The 24,007-nt window shown below is 46.5% G+C and overlaps 1 protein-coding gene across 1 annotated transcript in view; it reads right to left on the minus strand.

Moving 5' to 3' along the window:
- FHAD1 (forkhead associated phosphopeptide binding domain 1) overlaps positions 1–13,573 on the minus strand; it is a 136,569-nt gene extending 122,996 nt beyond the window's left edge. The window contains exons 1-2 of the mRNA XM_030877800.2: positions 13,444–13,573; positions 8,891–8,997 (exon numbers count right to left, since the gene is read on the minus strand). Of these exons, the coding sequence (XP_030733660.2) occupies positions 8,891–8,983 (93 nt within the window). The 5' untranslated portion in view covers positions 8,984–8,997; positions 13,444–13,573. The remainder of the gene's footprint in view (positions 1–8,890; positions 8,998–13,443) is intronic.
- Positions 13,574–24,007: the final 10,434 nt, after the last annotated feature.

A 24,007-nucleotide genomic window follows, 5' to 3' on the forward strand; every position in this document is an offset into this window, starting at 1 on the left:
TTTCCTCCTCACTCTGTCCATGGGCTGGGGCCACTGTACCACCCCCTCGATTCGCAGATGTGTATTTCCAACCCCTGGTTCATCTCCAGGCCCCAAACTGCCTGGCTGCTTCCTGGATGTTGAGGTGCTCACTCAACCAATCCTGCTTCTTCCCCTCTTGTTAATGGTATTAATCACCTTCCAGCTCATCCAGCCATCTTTCTCCATGGCCTGTGGCATTGATCCTACTGATTCCTCCAGAAAGCTCTCAGACCAGTCCCAAAGCAATGGTCCAGTCAGGTGGTAGTATTAATGTGGTGGGCAGAATGGTCTCCCAAAGATGCCCATGTCCTGATCCCCAGAACCTGGGGATGTGCTCCATTACGTGGCAAAAGGGACTGTGCAGATATCAAGGTTACTAATCAGTGCTCTTAAAAGAGCACTGGGGACTTCCCTGGTGGCGCAGTGGTTAAGAATCCGACTGCCAGTGCAGAGGACACAGGTTCGAGCCCTGGTCCGGGAAGATCCGACATGCCGCGGAGCAACGAAGCCTGTGTGCCACAACTACCGAGCCTGCGCTCCAGAGCCCACAAGCCACAACTACTGAGCCCACGTGCCACAGCTACTGAGTCTGCACGCCTAGAGCCCGTGCTCTGCAACAAGAGAAGCCACTGCAATGAGAAGCCCGTGCACCGCAACAAAGAGTAGCCCCCGCTCGCCGCAACTAGAGAAAGCCTGTGCTCAGCAACGAAGACCAAACACAGCCCCAAAAAAAAAAAAATTAAAAAAAAGAGGGAGACTATCCTGGGTTATCCAGGGGGGACTAATCTAATCCCACCAGTCTTTATAAGCAGAGAACTTACTCTGGCTGGATTGGAGAGATGAGTGGTGGTTCTTGCTGGGCCTCCACTTAACAGCCCCAATGCTCCTCTTCCTGGGAAAGCACCAGGTCAACGTTTCCTCTTTACCCAAATCCCCCACTAGATGGCGCCACCTCAGCCCGTTGCATGAATGAGGATCACGAGAACATTCATCTCACATTTCACTGACAACCCTCATTCTGGATTCCACAGGGTGGAATTTCCCTAGCTTAGTCAATTATCTTGTTATCGCAGTTAACTGAGAATTTCCAATTTAGATATTAGATGTTCCCAAAGCTAAATTTACACTCAAAAAGTGAAGCTTCTTTTTTTAGAAGCTTGAGTCAGCTCAGTCTGAAACTCAGCCCCACGTCCCCCGACTAGCTGTGTGATTTGGGCCAGTTCCTTAACCTTTCTGAGTCCCATTTCTGTGTCATCAAATGAGGATAATAATGATAATAGTAGTTCTCACCTGCACAGGATTTGTTTTGAGGATATAATTCTATAAATAGATATACAGAACATACATAGATGATGTATAAAGCCATGTGAGATACAGTAAGCAGTCCATAAATGTATGCTGTAGCTGTTTGTATTACGTATGCTATTCAAAAGATTATGATCTTTCTTTCATCTCACATCCATCAGAATGGCTACTATTAAAAAAAAAGGGAAATAACAAGTGTTGGTGAGGACGCAGGGAAAGTGGAACCCTTGTGCACTGTTGTGAGAATGTAAATTGGTGCAGCCACTATGGAAAACAGCATGGTGGTTCCTCAAACAATTAAAAATAAAATTATCATATGATCCAGCAAGTCTACTTTTGGGTATATATCCCAAAGAACTGAAAGCAGGGGCTTGAAGAGATATTTATACACCCATGTTCATAGCGTTGTTTGCAACAGCCAGAAGGTGGAAACAACCCAAGTGTCCATCGGTAGATGAATGAGGAAGGATATTTGGACACATGCCACAGCATGGATGAACCTTAAGGACATTATACTCAGTGAAAGAAGCCAGTCACGAAAAGACAAATACTGTTATGATTCTACTTCTGTGAGATACCCAGAGTAGTCAAGGTCATAGAGACAGAAAGCAGAATGGTGGTTGCGGGGGGCTGGGATGGGGGGGCACGGGGAGTTGTTGTTTCATGGGTGCAGTTTCAGTTCTGCAAGATTCAAAGAGTTCTGGAGATGGATGGGGGTGACAGCTGCACAACAGTGTGAATAGATTTAATGCCACTGAACTGCACACTTAATAAAAGTGGTTAAGATGGTAAATTTTATGTTATGCATATCTTACCACAATAAAAAAATGAGAAAAATGAGATCACGATCGAGCCCTTTCCTCTGAACTTTTTCCTCTTGGAAGCCCTCCATCTGCCGGTGAGAAACTAGGTCCATCAGTTGCTGTGGTGGGAACTGACCAATGAAATCAGCCGCCAGTTCCCAAACAGGGGACAAAACATTCCCTGAGGACTGGCGAGACCAAACAGGTGAACCCCCAGAGCGAGGAGCACTTGGGGAGAAGCCAGGGGTGAGGTGGGGGTGGGGGGGTATGGGAGCACGCCCCAGGCGGGAGGACAAGCGGGATGCAGATGGGGAGCCAGCAAGTGCACCCTCCCAGGCCTGTTCCATTCCGTGGATTTCCCCACAGAGAGTCCACCTGTCACCTTATGTCTCACAATGTAGGTGTTCGCTTAGCATAAGAGAAATGTGAATTAAAATGACACAGGTACCATACTTCACCCCGTAGATCAGTGAAGATCCAATGGGTGGTCAGCACCCTAGGCTGGGGAGGGAGTGGGAGACAGGCGTCCACTGCTGGCAGGACACCACATCCGGAAACCCCTGGTGGGCAACGTGGCCATGCCCATCAGCGTTACAGCTGTATGTGTCCTTTGACGAGCAGACATACCTGCACGTCCGTGAAATGATGCAAATAATAGGACAGTCCCAGCAGCCTTGTTTAATAATAATAATCAAGATTATGATGTAGGCTCTGGTTCTTTTCTGAGAGGCAGCCCAGAACTGGCAAGGGCCAGGAAAAGGGACGAGAGTCATCTGGCTGGATGGGATCTGGTGTGTGTGTGTGAGATTCAGTCTGGCTTCACGACCCTCCGATCCCACGCGAGAAGGGCTGACCCAGGCTGGAGAGATGGCTCTACCCATAAGAAAGGAGCCAGCTGGCAGGACACTGACCACCGAGGGTGGAGGTGCGGACACCAGCATTTCATCCCCCTGTCATGTCTGTTCTTTCTTTTTCTCCTCCATCTCCACCCTCCCAGCTGCAGCCCGGCGCTGACTTGGGCTGTCCTAGAGCTCAGTCTTCTAGGGATCCTGGAACCTCCCCAGGGTGGGACTGGGGGAGTCCCTGGGGAGGAGGTAGGGTCAGTCAGCCCTTCATTGTTTAACCTTCGCTTCTCTTTTCCTCAAAACAAGGTTTATTGAAATAATACACACACACACACACACACACACACACACACAGACACACACACAAGCAGGAGCTCTGCTGATCAAGAAGGGAGAGGGAGGGAACACTGATGGTGGGGTTCTCGAAGTGTGGTCCTGGAACCAACTCCAGGGGACTCCATTCCCCCCACCTGACCCTGGGGAGCATATAAATGTGAAGATTCCTGGGCCTTACCCCAAACCCACTGGGTCAGAATGTCTAGGAGTTCATGTTTAACAACCACTCTTAAACATATGGAAAATCCAACAACCACTGGCTTGGTGTTTCTTCATTCTGGAAGACTTGAGCCCCTTTCTCAGCAGCGTTTAGATAACAGCCATATCCAACTCTAAAAACTACAGTTTACAAGACACATCAAATCACATAAATTACAACTCGCAAGGTTTAGCTGTGAAACGGGCAAGGCTGAGGCTTCTGAGCCGTGTAAGACGGGAGAGGGGAGACTGTGACTAGAGCTCCTGGTGGCTCGTCTGCACACAGCAGCCGGGATGCTCACTGGCAGGTCTGCCCCTTGTTTACCAGCCTTCAAGCCTTCTTCCCATCGCTTTTCAGATAAAGATCAAAACCCTTACGGTGACATGAAGGAGGCCTACTTGTCACTTAGCCCTCCTCCTTCCCACTCTGACTCTGGACGCCCTGGTTTTCTCTCAGTCCCTTGGGCTCACAATATGCTCTTCCACCCCAGGGCCTTTGCACATGCCATTCCCTTCTCCTTTTGTCTAGTTAAGTCCTCCTTGTCTTCCATATTCCTTTCCTTTACAGCCCCAATGTTGGAATGGAATTAGTCACACCTTTGTGGGATCATCTGACTTACTTCTCTCTCTCCTGGCAGCTTCCTGATTGCAGGGACCAGGTCCAGTTCTGCCATCGCTGTGCCCCTAGACTTGGCTTGGTGCTGAGGCTCTGGGTAAATACTGTGCAAATAATGAGTGATAACAACAGTTATCACTGTTGACTATAAACAGTTCTCACTAGCCTGGCTATAAACAGGCTTCCTATTGCCTTTAGGGAACCAAACTCCTTACAGGATATAGAAAAAAAGCCTGGACGGGAAAACCCTGCAAATATCAATATTGATTTTTCCCTGAGCCAAATGATTACAAATGACTGTTATTTTCTTCCTTATATTTTCCTTTCTCCCAATTTTTAAAAACAAGAAGCATGTAACTACCTTCCATTATTGGAAAGAGTAAATGATGTTGAAATACTACGATACCAATAGTCAAAACAACATGTCAGCCTTGCTGATGAGAAGAGATCTTTAGAAGCATGACTGCCTGTTCTTTAGGATTGATCCAGGCAAATAAAACAAACAATCTTTTTTATTTGCTAGATGTAACCTCTGGGTAATTGCAAGGATGACTTTTTATTAATATAAATCCCTGAATTTTATTTAGTGGAATGACCTCTAGTGGCCTCAATAACATAAACTATAAATTGACTACTGAATTATTCCTCGGGATGGCTCGTAGCTGATCAGGGGTGATTCTTCTGATCAGAAAGGCCCAGTGAAGTCAGCAGAGGGGCAACTTTTACCTTGTTTTATAAAACTGGAAAATGTTGATATGTCTATAGGTTTCAATTCTTCAAAATGGACCCATGTCCCCACACCCCTCTTCAGAGCAAGTCTCCTCTCCCATTTAAGCTTTGGGAAGATGATTTGTCTAAGAGAAGACAGAAGCGCCCGTCAAAAGTCTATCCCCAAAACGCTTGGCAATTCATGTATCAGCTGTCCTCCAGGGATCCCAAATGAGCTCGTGCTTCCGGAAATGCAACTGATTCCTTCATAAATCAATGTGACTGTAGCTGGCAGCAGTGATGTATTTATTTTCTTTTCTTTTTTTTTTTTTTTTCGGTACGCGGGTCTCTCACTGCTGTGGCCTCTCCCGTTGCGGAGCACAGGCTCCGGACGTGCAGGCTCAGCGGCCATGGCTCACGGGCCCAGCCACTCCGCGGCATGTGGGATCTTCCCGGACCGGGGCACGGACCCGTGTCCCCTGCATCGGCAGGCGGACTCTCAACCACTGCACCACCAGGGAAGCCCAGTGACGTATTTCTTAAGCTAAGTCCGAGGAGCAGTAAGCAGTCAATTATTTTTATACAATGAATGCAACTCAATTTCTGTCTAGTTAATAACTGTCCTCATTGGTTCCCTCTTCCAAATGGCTTATTAATGTCAGTGGATCCTCATCTCAACCCTGTGCACCTCTGAGGATTCTTCTCAGTCTCTGTTTTGTGAGACCATAATAATGATCATTGTGTCATTTACTGAGCACCACATGCCAGGCTCTTTAGGTGCATTTCTCACTTAATCCTCAGAATAACCCTGTGAGGTAAGGGGTTTACAGACAGGGAAAAGGAGCTCAGAGTGATTAAGTAATTTGGTTGAAGTCACTCAGCCACAAAGTAGCCTAATGAGATTCAAACCCAGGTCTGTCTATCTCCAAAGCCTGTGCTTTTAAAAATTACTACAGTTTTCTAATATCATAGTCAGGTTCAAAACAGAGATCTCTGTCTCTACTTTAGCCAGACAGGAAATAAAACTACCCCAAATCTATGCCTTGTTAGGATAAAGAAGAAACTACAGTGCTTCTTCTTCTTCTTTTTCCTCCCACTTTGCACACTGCACAGATTTTCTGTGTCCTTGAAGGGAGACCGTATCATGGAGGAGAATCTCACGGGGAGGTTCATGGAGTTATCTTTAAATCTGTTGAGTTTACAATAAACATTCTCAGAAAACGAGGAATAAAGGGGGAAATTTCGCACTTCGTAAGAACATGTATAAAAACCCTACAGCTAACCTCGTACTTAACGGTGAAGGACTGACTGTTTTCCCCTAAGGTCAGGAACAAGTGAATATAAGGATTTATACACTGCTCTTGTTCAGCAGAGTCCTGGAAGTCTTAACCAGGGAAATAAAGCAAGGAAAAGAAGATTAAAGGCATTCACATCTCCTTTTCTGAAAGGAGAAATAAAATTGTTCTTATTTGCAGATGACGTGATTGTTTATGTATAAAATCCCAAGAAATCTACAAAAGCCCTTATATAAGAAAGTGCAGTTAAGGTTGCAAGATACCCAGAAGCATACAAAAATCAACTGAATTTCTATATACTGTCAACGAACATGTGGACACCAAAATTAAAAATGTAATACCATTTACAATCACTCAAAAAAAAAAAGAGAGAAATACTTAAGTGTAAATCTAACAAAACATGTACAGGACTCGTATGCTGAAAACTACAAAACACTCATGAGAGACACTGAATAAATGGAGAAATATACCATGTTCATGAATTGGAAGAAAATGTAGGAGTATATCAATTATTCTCACATTGATATATAGGATTAAACACAATTCCAATCAAAATTACAGCATGATATTTTGTATATACAGACAGGCTTACGCTAAAATGTAAATGGAAAGGCAAAGGAACTAGAATAGGTTAAAAAATTTTTTTAAAGAAAAGTGGGAGGAATCACTCTACCTGATTTAAGACTTGTATAGCGACAGTAATCAAGGCTGTGTCATAATGGTAGAGGGACTGACACATAGATCCATGAAACATAATAGGGAACTAAGAGATAGCCCCCATAGAAAGTATGGCCAGATTATTTTTGACAAACTTGCAAAAGCAATTCAATGGAGAAAGGATAGTCTTTTCAACAAATGGCTCTGGAACAACTAAATGTCCACATGCAATAAAAATGAACTTTGACCTAAATCTCACATCATAAACAACAGTGAACCCAAAATGGTTCATAGATTTAAACATAAAACTATAAAACACTTAGAAGAAAACATAAGAGAAAATCCTCAGGGTCAGGGACCTGGTGGCATGTTCTTAGACATGACACTAACAGCATGATCTATAAAAGAAAAAAATAACTACCTGGACTTCATCAAAAATTAAAACTTTTGGTCTGTGAAATATTCTGCTAAGAGAATGAAAAAAGCTATGGATGGGAGAAAATATTTGCAAACCATCTATCTGACAAGGGACTCACATCTAAAATACATAAAGAATTCTCAAAACTCAATGGTAAAAAACCAAACAATTCGATTAGAAGTGCTTAAAAGACAGGAAGAGATATTTCACCGAAGAGGATATGCAGAAGGCAAATACTATTGTACATGAAAAGACATTTAACATCACTATCGATTTGGGAAATGCAAGTTAAGACTATGATGAGATACCACTACACACTTACTAAAACGGCTAAAATGAAAAACAGTGTTTATGCTAATTGCTGGTGAGGATGTGTCTCATACGTGGCTGGTGGAAATGAAAAATGGTACAGCCACGCTGGATAAGCCCGGCCGTTTCTTTACAAACCGAATATATATTAACATATATGTTAATCCATGCAATCATACTCCTGAGCATTTATTGCAGAGAAATAAAAACTTATGTTCACACAAAAACCTGTACACAAATGTTTATAGTAGATTTATTTGTAATAGCCCCAAATGGAATCAAAATGTCCTTCAAAAGGTGAATGGTTAAACATGGGTGATGCGTCCATACCGTGGACTATTACCCAGCAATAAAAGAACAAGCTAATAACCTAAATGGATGTCAAGGGCATTACACTGAGTAAAAAAAAAAAAAAATCAATCACAAAGGTCATACATAAATGATGAAAATTATAGAGACGGAGAACAGATGAGTGGTTTTAGGGACGTGGGGACGATGGTGGGAGGAGGAATTGTGACTATAAAAGGCATATCACAAGGGACATCTCTGATGATGGAATACTTCTGTATCTTGATGGCCACACACAAATCCACACGTGGTAAAATGGCACAGAACTCCACACGTGCTTCGTGCCATTCTCTCTACGATTTGTGCATCTATAATTATTTCAAAATAAAGTTTTAAAAAATCTGTCGAGTGAAGTCTGAGAGAGGTCTGCCTTTCACAGTCGTAAAGGGATTCCATTGCATTTCTCTTTCTGCTTCAATATTTTAATCCCTTTCAAAATTTTAAAAGGCTCAAAGCCACTGTTTTTATAATTCCTTACTTACAATTTCTTCCAACTTCCTTGGCTGTCAATGAGCTGGGAATGTGGACCAAGCCACAGCTAATTCAGAGAATGAAATGAAATGAGAGAGCGCTGAGGCCACGCCCGGGGCTTACCCTGATTTACTACTTGGAGGTGTGGGGGCGGGGGATGGCTCCGAGGGGCCCACAGTCTCCAGAAGCGCTGGAAAGGGCGAGAGGCCATTGCTCAAGCTGGGCACTTCAGGTGGCCGTGGCTGCCAGACGTGGAGCAGGTGAAGGTCAAGCATCAGCTCTACGCCCACCTTCCAACCCGCGCCATCAGGGTGGGACACTGCAGACACAGTCAGCAAAGGACAGAGGGCCCATCGCACTTTGCACTGTGCTCATTCGCACCACATGTGCCAGGGAGACCCAGCACATGCGGGGACTGGTTATAGGTGGCACACCGAGGAAGGCTGGGACTGTTAGCCAGAGGCTGTGCTTTAGAAGAGATTGGAGTCCACAGAACAGTAAGGACTTTTGGTGGCGTGAGGGGTAGGGAGGGTCGGGGACTGGGTAGGAAGAGGTCTTACCTCTAAAACAAGGTCTGAATCTTCATGCTTTCCAATCGTAGTGCTTTTATTCAGGACAAAGAAGCCTTCTGCGCTCTTTAGATAGGCCCTCATACTCTCTGCTTCCCCTATAAAAGGTTTACAGAAGACAATTCTGTTAGAAAAATACAGTCCTCTAATTATTCAATATCATATTTAGAATGAATGGAATGCACCATAATGTCCACAGGAGAAGTCAGCAGAGGTAGGAGTGGGTAGCTGGAGTTAACAGTGATCACAATTAGAATTCCTCACATTTTTAAGACTGTCCTTTTAACAGTGATATCCGGCATAGATGAGCTTGGTTCTGATCACAAGAGGACATCCTTTATGTAACTCAGAGCACAAACAAGCAATAGCAAAAAAAAAAAAACCCAAACAAATCTGAATTCCACTGATAACCGCTCTCCACCTCCCATTAAGCTTAGTTTGGGGTTAGTTATCTGACAGAATCAAGTGCTCAGTGTTACTAACCCACCACTTACTAGCTCTGTGACTCTGGGTGAGTTACTTATTCTCTCTCTATGCCTCTGTTTCCTCATCTGTAAAATGGGGCTAATAATACTCTGTATCCCAAAGAGTTTTGTGAGGATTAAATGTGAAGCATCTAGAATGGGGATTGCTACACTAAACCCCCATTTGTCCTACTGTGATTATGACTGTTATTAATCTTGGGCTTCTGAACTTTGACTCAAGGAACCCCAACTTCTACAGAGCTTCTTAAAGTGCGAAAGAGTCAGTCATCAAGGAAATGGGCATTAGAAGATACTTTCTTTTTAAGTCACTGCATTCCTTCATATATTTAGGTTAAAAAAAAAGATTTCCAAAGACAAAATATCAAGATTATAGCTTGGCTGTACGGTCAAGACTCTGTACGTATCTTTTCCTGGCATTTTATTATGAAAATGTCAAACACACAGAAAAGTTGAAAGAAGAGGATGGTGAACTTCTATATAACCAACACCCAGATTCTACAATCGACATTTTGCTATATTTGCTTTATCACATATTTACCCATCTATACCTTTTATATTTTAATGCATTTCAAAGTAAATCCTATACATGTTTTTAAAATTTATTTATTTATTTATTTTTGGCTCTGTTGGGTCTTCGTTTCTGTGCGAGGGCTTTCTCTAGTTGCGGCAAGCGGGGGCCCCTCTTCATCGCGGTGCGCGGGCCTCTCACTATCGCGGCCTCTCTTGTTGCGGAGCACAGGCTCCAGACACGCAGGCTCAGTAGTTGTGGCTCACGGGCCTAGTTGCTCCACAGTATGTGGGATCTTCCCAGACCAGGGCTCGAACCCGTGTCCCCTGCATTAGCAGGCAGATTCTCAACCACTGCGCCACCAGGGAAGCCCTATACATGTTTTTTAAAACATAAAAATTTCAGTGACTGCAGTAGGTTCCAAGACGTTGATGATAATTCACATGGTATTTGAATCCTGATCCATCTCAATGCCATGTCAAAGGAAGTTTCTTTTCTTTTTTTTCCTTTTTTTTTTTGTGGCTGTGTTGGGTCTTCATTGCTGCATGCGGGCTTTCTCTAGTTGCGGCGAGCAGAGGCTACTCTTCCTCACAGTGCGCAGGCTTCTCATTGTGGTGGCTTCTCCTGTCGTGGAGCATGGGCTCTAGGTGTGCAGGCTTCAGTAGTTGCAGCACGTGGGCTCAGTAGTTGCGGCACGCGGGCCCTAGGGTGTGTGGGCTTCAGTCGTTGTGGCTCGTGGGCTCTAGAGTGCAGGCTCAGTAGTTGTGGCACACTGGCTTAGTTGTTCCGAGGCATGTGGGATCTTCCTGGACCAGGGCTCGAACCCCTGTCCCCTGCATTGGTAGGGGGGATTCTTAACCACTGAGCCACCAGGGAAGTCCCCAAGTCTCTTTCAACTGAAAGGTCACTGAAGTGTGAAGTTGTTAGACTGTGGATAAAAACAAAAATCATCTAGGTGTGACCGTAGAGGGTCTCCGGTCTGGCTCTGCTTTCCATCAACATTTCCATCATCATTTCATCACTGAATCCCCACTAAGTGCCAGGCACTGGGCTATCCTTTTACACACATGGCCTCTTTTCATCCTCAGAACAACCCTGCGAGGTAGGTGTCAGGATTGTCCCGCTTTACAAATGAGGAAACTGAGACTCAGAGAAGTTAAGGTCACACAATAGTAAGTGTGTGACAACTCTGGGCCTTTGCATGTAACCAGTGTACAAACCTCCATTGCTGCTGGTGGGGCAGAGTAGGGGTGGGGGAATTGCACTGTCTGCTGACACTTGGGACATGTAATAAAAGAAAGTCCTTGAAACCAGCATTCTATCCTCTGAAAGGAAGATGAGACCCTACCTCAGGGTAAGAGAAATAAAAATAAGCAGGATAGTTTATATTTGTAAACTTTGAGGCCTGTGGATGTCCCACAAATATTGATGCTTTTGGGCTTCCCTGGTGGCGCAGTGGTTGAGAGTCCACCTGCCGATGCAGGGGACACGGGTTCGTGCCCCGGTCCGGGAGGATCCCACATGCCGCGGAGCGGCTGGGCCCGTGAGCCATGGCCGCTGAGCCTGTGCATCCGGAGCCTGTGCTCCGCAACGGGAGAGGCCACAACAGTGAGAGGCCTGCGTACAGCAAAAAAAAAAAAAAAAAAAAAAAAAAAATATATATATATATATATGCTTTCATATAATGAGAAATAAATTTTATTAAGTTCGCTGTCATGTATATAGGGGAAAAGACATTTCCTCTTCCCAAAGAACCATGCTCTGTTGCCCTCAGTTATTAATTTTCAGTTGCAGAGAACCATGTTAGCAAGCAACACATTCAAGTCGAATTAATCTAAAATGTAAACTTTCAAGAAATGTCTCTTCTGCAGGAAAACCACAGGAAACGCCGCTCACCTAAAACTTAAACTTGGATCATGCGCATATTTCTGTTTTAGCTCTCACCCCAGACGTCCCCAAGGCTGGGGTCTTCTCTCTGCTCAGACGTCCCCCCTTGGGGCAACCACCTGACCACTCTGGCTAAAGGCACCCTCAGTCATGTTATTCCCCTGCTGGTTTTCCCCTGCTGTGTTTCCTTCCTTGTACTTATCATTCTCTGACATGTTCTGTTCCTTTATTTAGTTATGCTTGCTGTTTGTTTCTCTTTCACTAAGATATATGTTCCTGGAAAACCAGAACTGTGTTCATTTTGTTAAGAAGCGATTCTTCATGGGTATTTTGTGTTTGTACCCATCTTCAGAGCAAAGGCATTGAAAGATTTTGTCTTGCACTAACTTTCCGAGAATGCTTGTATGGCAAACAGCCTGGGAGGATATAGGTAATGTTTATAATAAAGATAACGGCTCCTTCTGGGGCAAAAGTTGGGCAGGTTTGCTAGCAGCCCCTTTCAAAGATTGCAGTTTCCTAAGTTTGGAGTTCCTTACCTGGCACACAGACCCACTGTGGGCACAGCATCCACACTGGCTGTTCTGCACCACCCCGAGGGACTTTCCGGGCAACAGAAACCAATGTGCATATGCAGCTCTGGCTGCCTGTTATGTCGGCTGTGCTGTGAGTAATAAAGTTCTTTGTTTCTGGCCCAGGAGTCTCTTGTCTTCTGCCAGGAACTATAAGCTGGGCAGGCTCTTACTAACTTTCAAACAGGGTAAAACGTCAGACCCTTTGCAGTTCCTGCCAGTTCTGTGCATTACTCCTTCTCCAGGGTAGGGGGCGGTGGGGGGGGGCAGCACCTGACACATAGTAGGTGCTTGGTAAACACTTGCTGAGTGAATGAAAATACAAACAGACACCTCAAAGCAAGTCAGTACAGCCAGCTGGCTAGGAAGCTTTGATAGTAACCACCTTTCATTTTTCCTGTCAGTATATATCTTAGATGACTCCTTGGAAAACCTAAATTCTCTCTCTTTAGCTTTTGGATTGGACAATATTTCTCCACCTTAATTTTGCCCTGTGCATCGCTTCCTTGCCTGAAAACACTGTAAAAGTAATTTGAATGTGTTTAGCTCTGTGAACTCGTTCTTACTCAGTGCCATGGAGCACCAGCCACGGTAAAGAGCAAGAGCTTCAATCATCTGCATCCCCCCTGACCACTTTGGATGGCTCAGAATTGGGATATAGGAGCGAACTTTCTTTTGAGGTTTACAGTGGCCTCAAAGTTCCTTAAAGAAGGAGAGTTCAGGTAAGGGGCGGGGTGTGTGTGTGTGTGTGTGTCTCTGACCATTGGGTGGGTGTTGTCCATAAATCAGGGGAAACTGGGGTTCCTCTCTTAATCCCAGCTATACCCACAGGACATCCAAGAGCTGGTGCCCAGGAGAGGCCTAAAGCTCCCGTGCCGGCTACCTTGGGGGGCGAGGTAGGGGCTGCACTTAGGAAGGAACGGCTGGTATTGGGGCACCTTCTCTGGGGGTGCTCCTGGCGACCCGAGCCTGGATCAGAGAGTTCGGACTCGGGTGCGGCCGGGTCCCCTGCCTACCCCAACGCCCTTGACTTCGCAGGGCTGGCCTCCTCCGGCCCAGGTTTCCGCCCGCCGCCTCCTCGCGCGCCGCTCTCACCTGGCCAGAGGAAGAAGCCCACGCCTCGTCCTCCGCCGAGAGCCCTGACCGCTCGGGAGACGCCGGGCCCGCTCTGGGCGAGGCCGCCGGGCCGCACTCCCGCGGAGTCTCCAGCCGGCGGCCCACAGCCCGCGCGCCGGCCCGGCCTGTGTACGCGCGTCGCCACGGCAACGCCACCCAGCCGGCCGTGCTGGTGAGGGGCGTGGCGTGCGCGGCGCCAGAGGACGAGGGGCGGTGCGCTGGGAGCACCCGGCCAATTACAGCCCGCTGCAGCGCTGCGAGCCCTCCCCGACCTGCCGCGTAGAGGTCCCCGGCCCCGTTTCAAGGATGGGGAAACGGGTTCAGTGTTCACATAAGTAGCCCAGAGTTTTACAGCGGGGAAGGAGCAGACTCAAGAATCCTTCCTACTGACCTTAGCTCTAGACTAGGTGCGTTGAGGAGGGGGTGGTCAGGCGTGGGAGGGTAATGGAGCTGAACCACGAGAAGCTTGGAGGTTAGTATCCCCGTCCCACCCGAATCTCTAGTTCTCTCTGTTGTGGAGGAGAAAATAGAGTAAGCTGGGGGGACCATCACTTCTGGGGGTGGGGGTGGAGATGGGAGATGGATGGGGTGGAAGGAACAATTTTGAAAGAATGGAAGATTCTTCCACGTGCTAGGGAAAGGGTATTTACAAGCCCACAACCTTACTGTTCCTGTCCTTCCCTGTCAAAACTCACGTTTATTCATTCATGTGTTCTTTACTTCAACAAACATCACCTGAGTCCCTACAAGTGTCAGACGGTGGCCCCAGTGTTGACCTGGATCAGATCCTTAAGAAGCCCCCCCGCACCCCCCATGGGCACGGGACGGGGGGGAAGGAGCGTGTGCAGAAGACATGCAAATCCCAACTATCTCCCCTCACCCCATGTCACCTTTTTCAGATCAACCCTTTTGGTGTGGGAGCAGCACAGCCCCGCTGACTACCTACAGAATGCCTCATTTCCCTGGCAGGAAATGACTGACAAGGTGCCCCAAGACAAACTCAAAATATTCATCTAAGAAAGATGAAAGATGGCAGACTCCACTCTAGTCAATTAGAAGAAGATATAAGAGAGAAAAATCATGGAAATCGATATGGGATGGAATATATGGTAAAGATGCTCCCACATGACTAGAGGCTCTTAGAAATGCACATTCCCTGGCACAGACCTCAGAGATTCTGATTAAGCAGCTCTGGAGCATGGTCCAGGAATGAATTTGTTGCATTCTTGCAAATTCCTTGTTAAAACCTTGGCAAAACCTCAGGATTTATTCAACCCCGCAGTTGAATCGCAGAGCCCTCCCAGAACTTGTCCCTGGAAATCTCTTCCAGGCCCTCAGTCTGCCTGGAAGGTTCTGCCTGGGTTAGTTCCTTTCGACCAGAAAGACCCTAGGAAAGTATGAGGAGTGACCACAGAGGCTGGGGCCCTGAGTGGTAACTTCAGATGAACAGAGAGGGTCAGGCTCAACTCTCCAGGCACATTTCTGCCTCAGGGCCTTTGCAGTTACTGTTTCTTCTCCCTACCAGGCACTTCCCCCAGGGATCTCCTTCAGCTCCTTTAGATTTTTACTCAAATATCACCCTATTTAAAATGGTCTTGGAATTCCCTGGCGGTCCAGTGGTTAGGACTCGGTGCTTTCACTGCCCGGTTCGATCCCTGGTCCATCCTGCAAGCCCCATGACGCCACCAAAAAAAACCAAAAAAACATGAATAACAAAACAAACACCTCATGCTATTGCTCTTCCCTTCATCTTACCACTCCTCTAACGTGCTATTTATTTAGTTTCCTTATCTTATTTGTTGTCAGTCTCCCCACTCCCAACACCCCCCTGCCCTCCAACTTAAGCTCCACGAGGGCAGGGATTTTTTTTTTCTCTTTTGTTCACTACTGTATCACCAGTACCTAGAACAGTGCCTGTATGAATGAATGAGTGAATGAACAGGGGCAGCCCTTGCCACCCGCCCACAGCCTTGCCTCCTACCTCTTGAGCTGCTGAGCTGAACTGTCCTTACCCCAGGACCTAGGCTTCTGTAGCCATGGCCCTCCCCAGCCCCACCCCCATCTCCATGCTTGTCTTCAGTGTCATTAACATGAGCACAGAACAAAACCCTGCTCACTGCCAGCCAGACCCTACGGAGCCCATGAGGCCAGCCTGGAGCCGGAGCAGCCCACGGCCCCCGATAGGCTTGGGAGAGCGTATTTGCCATTAGTCCGTCTCTCAATGACGAAATACAAAACGGAGAACAAAGCTGACATTCAGACTCCCTGGAGCAGAAATTGCCAACTCTTGATTGTATCCTGCCGCTCCCCACAGGTTGGCACAGTCATCTCAAAGGGTGTGTGAAAGTCTTAAAACCCAGTTCCATGTCATCCACTTAAATTTCAAAAACAGAAAATAAAATACCCCAATAACTCATGGCTTTATAATAGCATGTCCTGGGCTGAGTGAGAATTGTACTTTGCAATGATGGGGTGTTAAAAATACTGCACCTGGGGAATTCCCTGGCAGTCCACTGGTTAGGACTTGGTGCTTTCACTGCCGTGGCCCGGGTCCAATCCCTGGTGGGGGAATTAAGATCCCGCAAGCCACACGGCATGGCCAAAAAAAAAAAAAAAAGAGGTTTCTGGAGTATATGGGCTCCTTGGTGATGCCTGTAATCAATCAATCTTATTGAGCTCTGGGTGGCTACCAAGGCTGTACTGTATCTCCATCAGCATCAGAATGCTGGTGTCTGAAAGGCCTGGGTTCAGGTCCCAGCTTCGTCGTTCCCAGCTGTCCTCATAATACTGGAGTGAGTGATGTTAACTCTGGGCTTTCCACCTGCAGGGCACTGTCTCAGTCCTTCCTGTGGATCATCTCATTTAATCCTCACCATAACCTGGGGCAGTAGGTGTGTGTGAAACCCCTGGAACAGTGAGCTCAGCAGAGAAGCACTCAAAAATGTCGTGATGGGTATTATTTCTATCAAATCACTCCCACGTGAACAGGAAAATAAGGCTCAAGAGACATGGAGGTATGTGCCCAAGGTGGCACAGCCAGAAAAAGATTTGAATCTAGATGACTGTGATGGGAAGGTATTTTCCCCCGGGGACTACAGGTGACAGGTGTCACAGCCACGAGACACCCATGCTCCCCACCTGCTTTCCCTCAGCCCTGAACCATCTGGGCTTCCGGCTGTCCTGAAGTTTCGGCAGTGCCCGCAGCAAGAGGGGAAGGGGGCTGAGGCCAGGAGGGGGTAGCTGGGGCTCGCCACGGACCTCTCCTGCCACCCACTGGGCTTCTTCCCTGCAGGACCTCTGCCCCATAAAATCTCATTCGGCCGCATACCTTCCCTGGGCTGTCCTCGACTGGGAGAGCCCATCCACTGTGCCCCCTCCCCAGACCTGCTTGTTGTCTCCTGCATTCCAACAAGAAATGAATGCTGGCCTCTGGCCCGGAAGAGGTAGGGAGCTTGCCCAGCCTTTAAGGGGTAAGAGAGAGCCAGGGAAAGAGCTGGAACAGGAGAAAGGGAGAGTAAAAGAGAGAGTGCTCGAAGAGCAGGAAGTAGCTAAGCTGTTGAGTAGGGTGACAGATGAGAGAGCAAAGGGCCACTAGAGGCTCCACAGCCCATTAATAACCTGACCCTATGGGCTAAGGAAATGCAGGTTTTTATACACACACACACACACACACACAGGTTCACAAAAATAAATTCAAACCACAAAATAACAGCTGGTAACTGAGGCCTTCTGCAGCTGTGCTCACCCGCTTCCCCTGTCAGAAAATGAGAAGACACCCAGGTTTTTTCTCAGATAGAGACAAGGCTGGTTGGGACATTCATCTCTTGCAAACCAAAGCTTTGCCAGGGGGATTCCCTGGTGGCACAGTGGTTGACAATCTGCCTGCCAATGCAGGGGACGCAGGGGACGCGGGTTTGAGCCCTGGTCTGGGAGGATCCCACATGCCGCGGAGCAACTGGGCCCGTGAGCCATGGCCGCTGAGCCTGCGCGTCTGGAGCCTGTGCTCCGCAACGGGTGAAGCCGTGATAGTGAGAGGCCCGCGCACCGCGATGAAGAGTGGCCCCCGCTTGCCACAATTGGAGAGAGCCCTCGCACAGAAACGAAGACCCAACACAGCCAAAAATAAATAATTAATTAAAAAAAATTAAAACAAAACCAAAAAGCCACTCTCTCTAAAAAAAGAAAAAGAAAAAAGAAAAAAAGCTTTGCCAGGGAGGCCAGTCTGTATGTTCTGTTTGAAAACTGCAGATGAAGGGTGCTGATCCCACCTCTGATGGGCCTGGTTTTGTTTGTTTGTTTGTTTTATTCTGTCTGTACCTCACTTCTCTCACCTGTAAAATGGAGGTAATAACAGCATTGACTGTAAAGATCAAATGGGTTAATATGTGTGAAGTACTAAACTGTGCCTGATACCACAGACTCCTTCTGTGCATGTCCGCATTGCTGTCTGTCTGTCTGTTTGTTTTTGTTGTTTTCTTGATGATGTGGGAGGACAGCACCATCTCAACCCGATCACAAACATCCTGGGGAGAACTTTGATTTACATCGTCTCAGTCCCAACCCAGAGCAAACTTGACCTCTGAACACTCGCCTATCATCTTGCTTGTTGCCCAGGGACCTTTCTGGGTGTGGGTGTCAGAGGCAGGCTGAGCTCCTCCCCTGATCACTGCTAGAGGGGTTCTGAGAATCCAGCTGGTCTCTGTGGGTTGGCACCTGCAGGACAACTCTGTAAATTCGACTCCCAGGCATCCAGGCAAGTCAACCTCCACTACTTTTTTTTTTTGAGATTAACAATGAACCATTATGAATGAGGTTAACCAAACTAGCTAATATTTATTGAGGCTTGTTAGGTACCAGCCGCTATGCCATACACTGTTTTATTTAATTCTTAGCCCAACCCATTTTACAGAAGCGGGCTCAGAAAAGTCAAGTAACTTGCCCAGTTACAAATCTTGTAAGTGATAGGTCCAAGATTCGAACCCTAGCTGTTTGACTCCAGCATACTGTCTTTTTTGTAAACTTTTGTTTTCAAAACATAATATACATCTCGAAAAGAGCACAAATGATAAGTGTACGCTTGAAGAGTTTTCACAAAGTGTATGCACCCACCCTAACCAGAACCCAGATCAAGAAGCAGAACACCACCCTCCGCCCCCGCCCCTCCAAGAAGTCTCCCTGTGCTCCCTTCTGGTTACCCCCTCCCGCTTGTCTGACTTCCAATCATAGATTAGTTCTGCTTGCTTTTGAACTTCATGTAAATGGAATCTTACAGATTCCATTTGCTGCCTGGTTTCTTTCACTCAACTATGTGAGATTCGACCACGTTGTCTGATGTAGCTGTGGTTCATTCATTCTCACTGCTGCGTTGCATTACACTCTGTTATCTATTCCTGCAGAACAAATTATGGCAAACTTAACGGCTCCAAAAAACACACACTTATGTCACAGTTTCTGTGGGTCAGGAATCCAGGCACTGCTTAGCTGGGTTCTCTGCTCAGGGTCTCTCCCAGGCTGCAATCAGGGAGGTGGCCAGGGCTGGGGTCTCATCTGAGGCTCAGCTGGGGAAGGATCCACTTTCCAGTTCATGTGGTGGTTGGCAGGATACAGTTCCCTGCGGGATGTTAGTTAGTCTGAGGGCCTCACCTCCTTGCTGGCTGTTAGCCAGAGATCCTGCACTGTTTCTTGCCATGTGGGCCTCTCCATAAGGTGGCTTGCTTCATCAAAGCCAGTGAGAGTCCATAGAGAGAGTCTCCAGGCAAGATGGAAGTTACTATCTTCTGTAACATAATCACAGAAATGACATCCCCATCACCTTTGCAGCATCTGATTAGAAATACAGTACAGTCTCAAGGGGAGGGGACACAGAGGTGTGAACACCAGGGATAATTGGGGGCTATTGTGTATACCTTTTCGTATGCACATGTGCACATATCTCTTGGGTATATATCTAGGAGTAGAATTTCTGGGTCACACGTACGTCCGGCTTTACGAGATTCTGCCAAACATTTTTCCCAAGTGCAGGTACCCTCTACACTCCCTCAGCAGGCTATGAGCTTCCCAGTTAGAGCACATGCTTTAAATACACTCCTCCCCTCTCTCCTTACAGAAGGGGTGTTTGAGCTGGGGCTCTTTGGGACGACAGGTCCTAATTCTGGCCCCATGTCAGAATCACTGAATTCCCGGGCCGCTATTTGAGGGCTCAGATACAAACTGGAAGGTCCACTCCACGAGGCGAGGATCCCTGTATCCTTGGTGCCCGGAGCAGTACCTGGCAGGTAACTGGCACTCAATAAATGTTTTTTTGATTAAGGGAATGAGTTTAGGAACTATTGTTCAAGAGATGGACCCCAGGGCGGGTATGAGCTGCTTAAATGGGAAGGAAACTTTGTTGTGTCTGAGGCTGTGTGCGTTTTTCTGGGAAGAGGGCCCAGAGCCTCAACCAGATATGTCTCCAGTAAAGGTTAAGGGCCGCTGTGAGTGGATACTGTCCGGCTTCGGTATTTTATCACATGAAGAAAGAACTGGTCCCGGGATAGGAGGCATGGGAACAGTGGACAAGGTCCCACGGTCCTTAGAAGTAAAAAGCGAGACAGTGCTTGCCTGGGGTGGCCCATAAACTGACACCTTGCTTGTTTTGACCTTTGACCCATGGTAGCTCTTTTGCTACATCTAGCAAATGGCCTCCTGGGACCCTCCCTGTGTCTGTCTGCTGAGCAGAAAATTCCAGAAGGCCTCGGTGCCCTGAGTTTCCATCAGTGGCAAGTCAACATGAGCCCTAGCTTTTGAAAAACCCTTTCAATCAATAGAACGCCTTCCAGTTTATCTGGTTTGAGATGACCTCATCCTTTGTCACCTTCTCTCTTGTTTTCTGGAGGGTTCTCAGCGTCTTGCCGCTGTCTGCATTCTTTTCTCATGTGAACAGTGCACCTATTTTGGGCATTTTGTCGTTGTTGTTTTGGGTCATTCCCGTCACACATTTTTTATATTCCTTTCCAGTCAGATCAACCTCACGCCTCTCTAGACATTGCTTCTCAGGTTTCCTCTGAATCATTTCGTTTGGTCTAAATATGTCCAGCTTTTCCTCCTTCCTCACTGCACTCCACAGAGACCCTCTCTTTTCCCCGGAACAACTGTTCTTTTCTTTCTAATCCCTTACCCACATCCTCATCTTTCACCATGTTTTCTGACTTCTCCTAAGAACTGATTGTTTTTTGAAACTTAAGCCTCAAATATCATCCCTTCTAATCTGGGTCTGAATTTGGATCACGGTCAAGAAGCAGGGGAGACAGGAATGTTGCTGGGTAATTAGGATCCTCAGCAGAAGGGCTGAGTGTTCATCGGGGGGTCAGAGGGGCCTGGGAATGGAGGGAGAGGTATCTTCTTCTGCCTGGGGTAGGGCTTAGGGTGGGGTTGTCAGGAAAGGCGCTAAGAAAAAAGGAACCATTTGACATGAGTTTTGAAGGATGAGTAGGATTTCAGGAGGTAGAGCAGGGAGAGAAGAGTATGGTACAAGGAAGGAGCAGTGGGAATGGAGGCTAGAAGATGAGAAATAAGAGAAGCTAGGTACAGTAGTACAGAAGGAGAGGGGTGGCCAGGTGCTGAGATTGCAAACTGAAGGTCCATGGTCAGCCCTCAGATATGTTTGTCTGGCTTTCCCAGTGTGTTAAAAGACTGTTAATTAGTTGCTGAAGGGATAGGCCTCTTTCTGTGGAGTGACAGAGAAGCCTATTCAAATTGTCTTCAGCATGAATGCAAATTCACCGATTACCAAAAATGAAAGGTCTAGAGGGAACCTCTGGGTTCAGGCTCAGATGATTTCATGAGGCCTTGGCCTCTCTCCAGCTATCAGGGATTCTTTTGACCATGTGGATCCAACCTTAGACAGAATCTCTGTATAATGGTCACTAAAAGGCTGCCAAAGCTCCAGCCCTTACATCTTCTCAGCTTTGAATTCCATAGGGAAGGATACGAGTCTTTTTCCTAAGCTTCCCCCAATGGCCTCACTGCTTCTCATTTTCTCTGGGTGGGTCACAGGCCCATTCCTGAGCCGATTATTGTGGCCCAGGAGACTGCTCTGCTGTGATTGGCTGAGCTTGAGCCACATGCCCATCCCTGCAGCCAGAGGTGGAATCAACACCGTCTCTGAGAAACTGGACTGAGACTAGGAGAAAGGTGTTGTTCCCAAAGGGGAATCGTAACACCATAATATTTTAGAAGAGAGGTGAATTGTTATCAGGTGACAAAAACCAGATGTCTACCACAGTAGCCGACATGTACAGATCATTAACATCTGGATTTATGCCTTTTTTTTTTTTGGAAAATGGGAATATCTGGCAATACCTGGACTCTCTTCTTGTATATAGATCAACAGTCTGCTGGGGCTGAGAAGAGGCTCCCTCCTTAGATACAGCCTATGTTCTGCCTGCCCAATGCACTGCTCACATTTCCTCTCTGGCTCCTGGAAGCACTTGAATTTTTACTGCCAGCATAATTTGATTCTGTAAATAAATCTGTTTTTCCCACCAGAATGGAAGAGCCAAAAGTACAGGGGTCAAATAGCTCTCCTGTGCTCCCACAAACTCCTGAGGACAAATGCCTGGCCAGTTTTTTTTTTTTTTTTTTTTTTTTTGGCGGTACCCGGGCCTCTCACTGTTGTGGCCTCTCCCGTTGCGGAGCAACAGGCTTCGGACGCGCAGGCTCAGCGGCCATGGCTCACGGGCCCAGCCGCTCCGCGGCATGTGGGATCTTCCCGGACCGGGGCACGAACCCGTGTCCCCTGCATCGGCAGGCGGACTCTCAACCACTGCGCCACCAGGGAAGCCCGTCTGGCCATTTTTGATAGTCTCATTCCTTGATCATTTTAAAAACCTTCTTTAAAAAAAATATTGAATACATAGTGATTTTAGAATCTGTTATCTGATAATTCCAACATCTGAAGTCTTTGGGTGGGAGTGGCGGGGGGGGGGTGTCTCAATGTCTTGTTTGTTGTTTCTGCTTACTCTGGCTCATACTGACTTATTGCTTGGATGTTTAGTAATTTGACTGTGATCTCATTTTGATTGAACTTAATCTGTGGGAATCCTGAGGGGTCTGATTCCTGGCTGCTTTTCTCTCGGAAATCTTTTCTGTTTGTTTCAGCTGGATGCCGGGGATGCTAATAACCTCTGAACACTGACATTTATTTCCTCAGCTTGGAGTTTTCCCACTGAATACATGGAGTATAAACTTGAGCCCCAGCCCCACGTGTTTACAAACCTTCAGGGTGGTCATCATCATCATCATTATTGTGGCCATTATTAGTTTTCCTCTCCAGAGCCACATTGAAAACTACAGGTTTTCATAGGCTCCCCTTTCTGAAAGTCCAGAAAAAAAATTTTTTTAAGCCCTCCTCTTGCCAGGGTGTAGAGCATCTTTGAGGGTGCCAGCTTAATACAGGCATCTTAGACTCGGTTAGCTCACTTTGCAAAGGCCCAGGGCTTAATCTCCCGTTTCCTGCACTTATGTCTTCCTCATTTGCTTACGTAATGCCTTCCTCATTTGCTTACGCTTTGGTTGTAGCTCACTCTGTTTGTGTTGTGTGTCTGTATGTTCTTTTGAGATTGCCTACATAAAAATTGTTTTTTATTATGGGATTTTGGAAACATACACAAAACTAGAGAAGAGTGCAATTAACTCCATGTATTCATCCAGCTTCAACATTTTCCCAATGTTCTTTCCTTCTTTTTTCTTCCTTTTTGAGTTTTTTTCTAGGTTAATTTGGAGCAAGTTGTGTCATTTCACCCATAAAGACATCCTAACTGAAAGGACTTTTTTTTCTTTACTTTATCCCTGCCTTGACATTATCACAGCTAAAAATACTTACAATCGTTCCTGAATACCATCTAATATTCAGTCCATGCTCACATTTCCTTGATTCTCTCAGAGATATCTTTTTTACTGTTGGTTTCCAGACAAGGTCCACACATCACATTGGGTTGTTATGTCTCTGAAATGTCTTTAATTCTGTAACAGCAACTCCCCGCCCCTGACCTTTTTTATCCCCCAGCCACCGATTTGTTGGAGAAACTGGGTCTTTTGTCCTGTAGAACATTCACATCCTGGATGTGGCTGATCACTTCTTCTTGGTTTCAGTTCACTTGTTCCTCTTTTCCCCATGTTTCCTGTAAACTAATAGTTAGATCGAGAGGTCTGAGGAGATCAAAGTCTTTTTGTTGTCCGGACGCCTTCGTAGGCGGTACTGTGTGATCCGTCCTGCGTCGCACAGTGAGCACATAATGTCTGGTCATCCCGTTTTTAACGATATTGAGATTGAACAGTAGGTCCAGTGCTAACAGACTGAGCCATCCATTACAAAGTCCCCAACAGCTTTTTTTCCCCCAATAATTAACATTTTTAATTTTTAATTATGGTAAAATATACATAACATTTACCATCTTAACCATTTAAAAGTATACAGTTCACTAATGTTAAGGATATCCACATTGTTGTTTAACCAACCTCCAAAAACTTTTCATCGTGTAAAACTGAAACTCTGTACCCCTTA

The sequence above is a fragment of the Globicephala melas genome, chromosome 1 (genome assembly GCF_963455315.2).
Source record: "Globicephala melas chromosome 1, mGloMel1.2, whole genome shotgun sequence".
NCBI lineage: Eukaryota > Metazoa > Chordata > Mammalia > Artiodactyla > Delphinidae > Globicephala > Globicephala melas.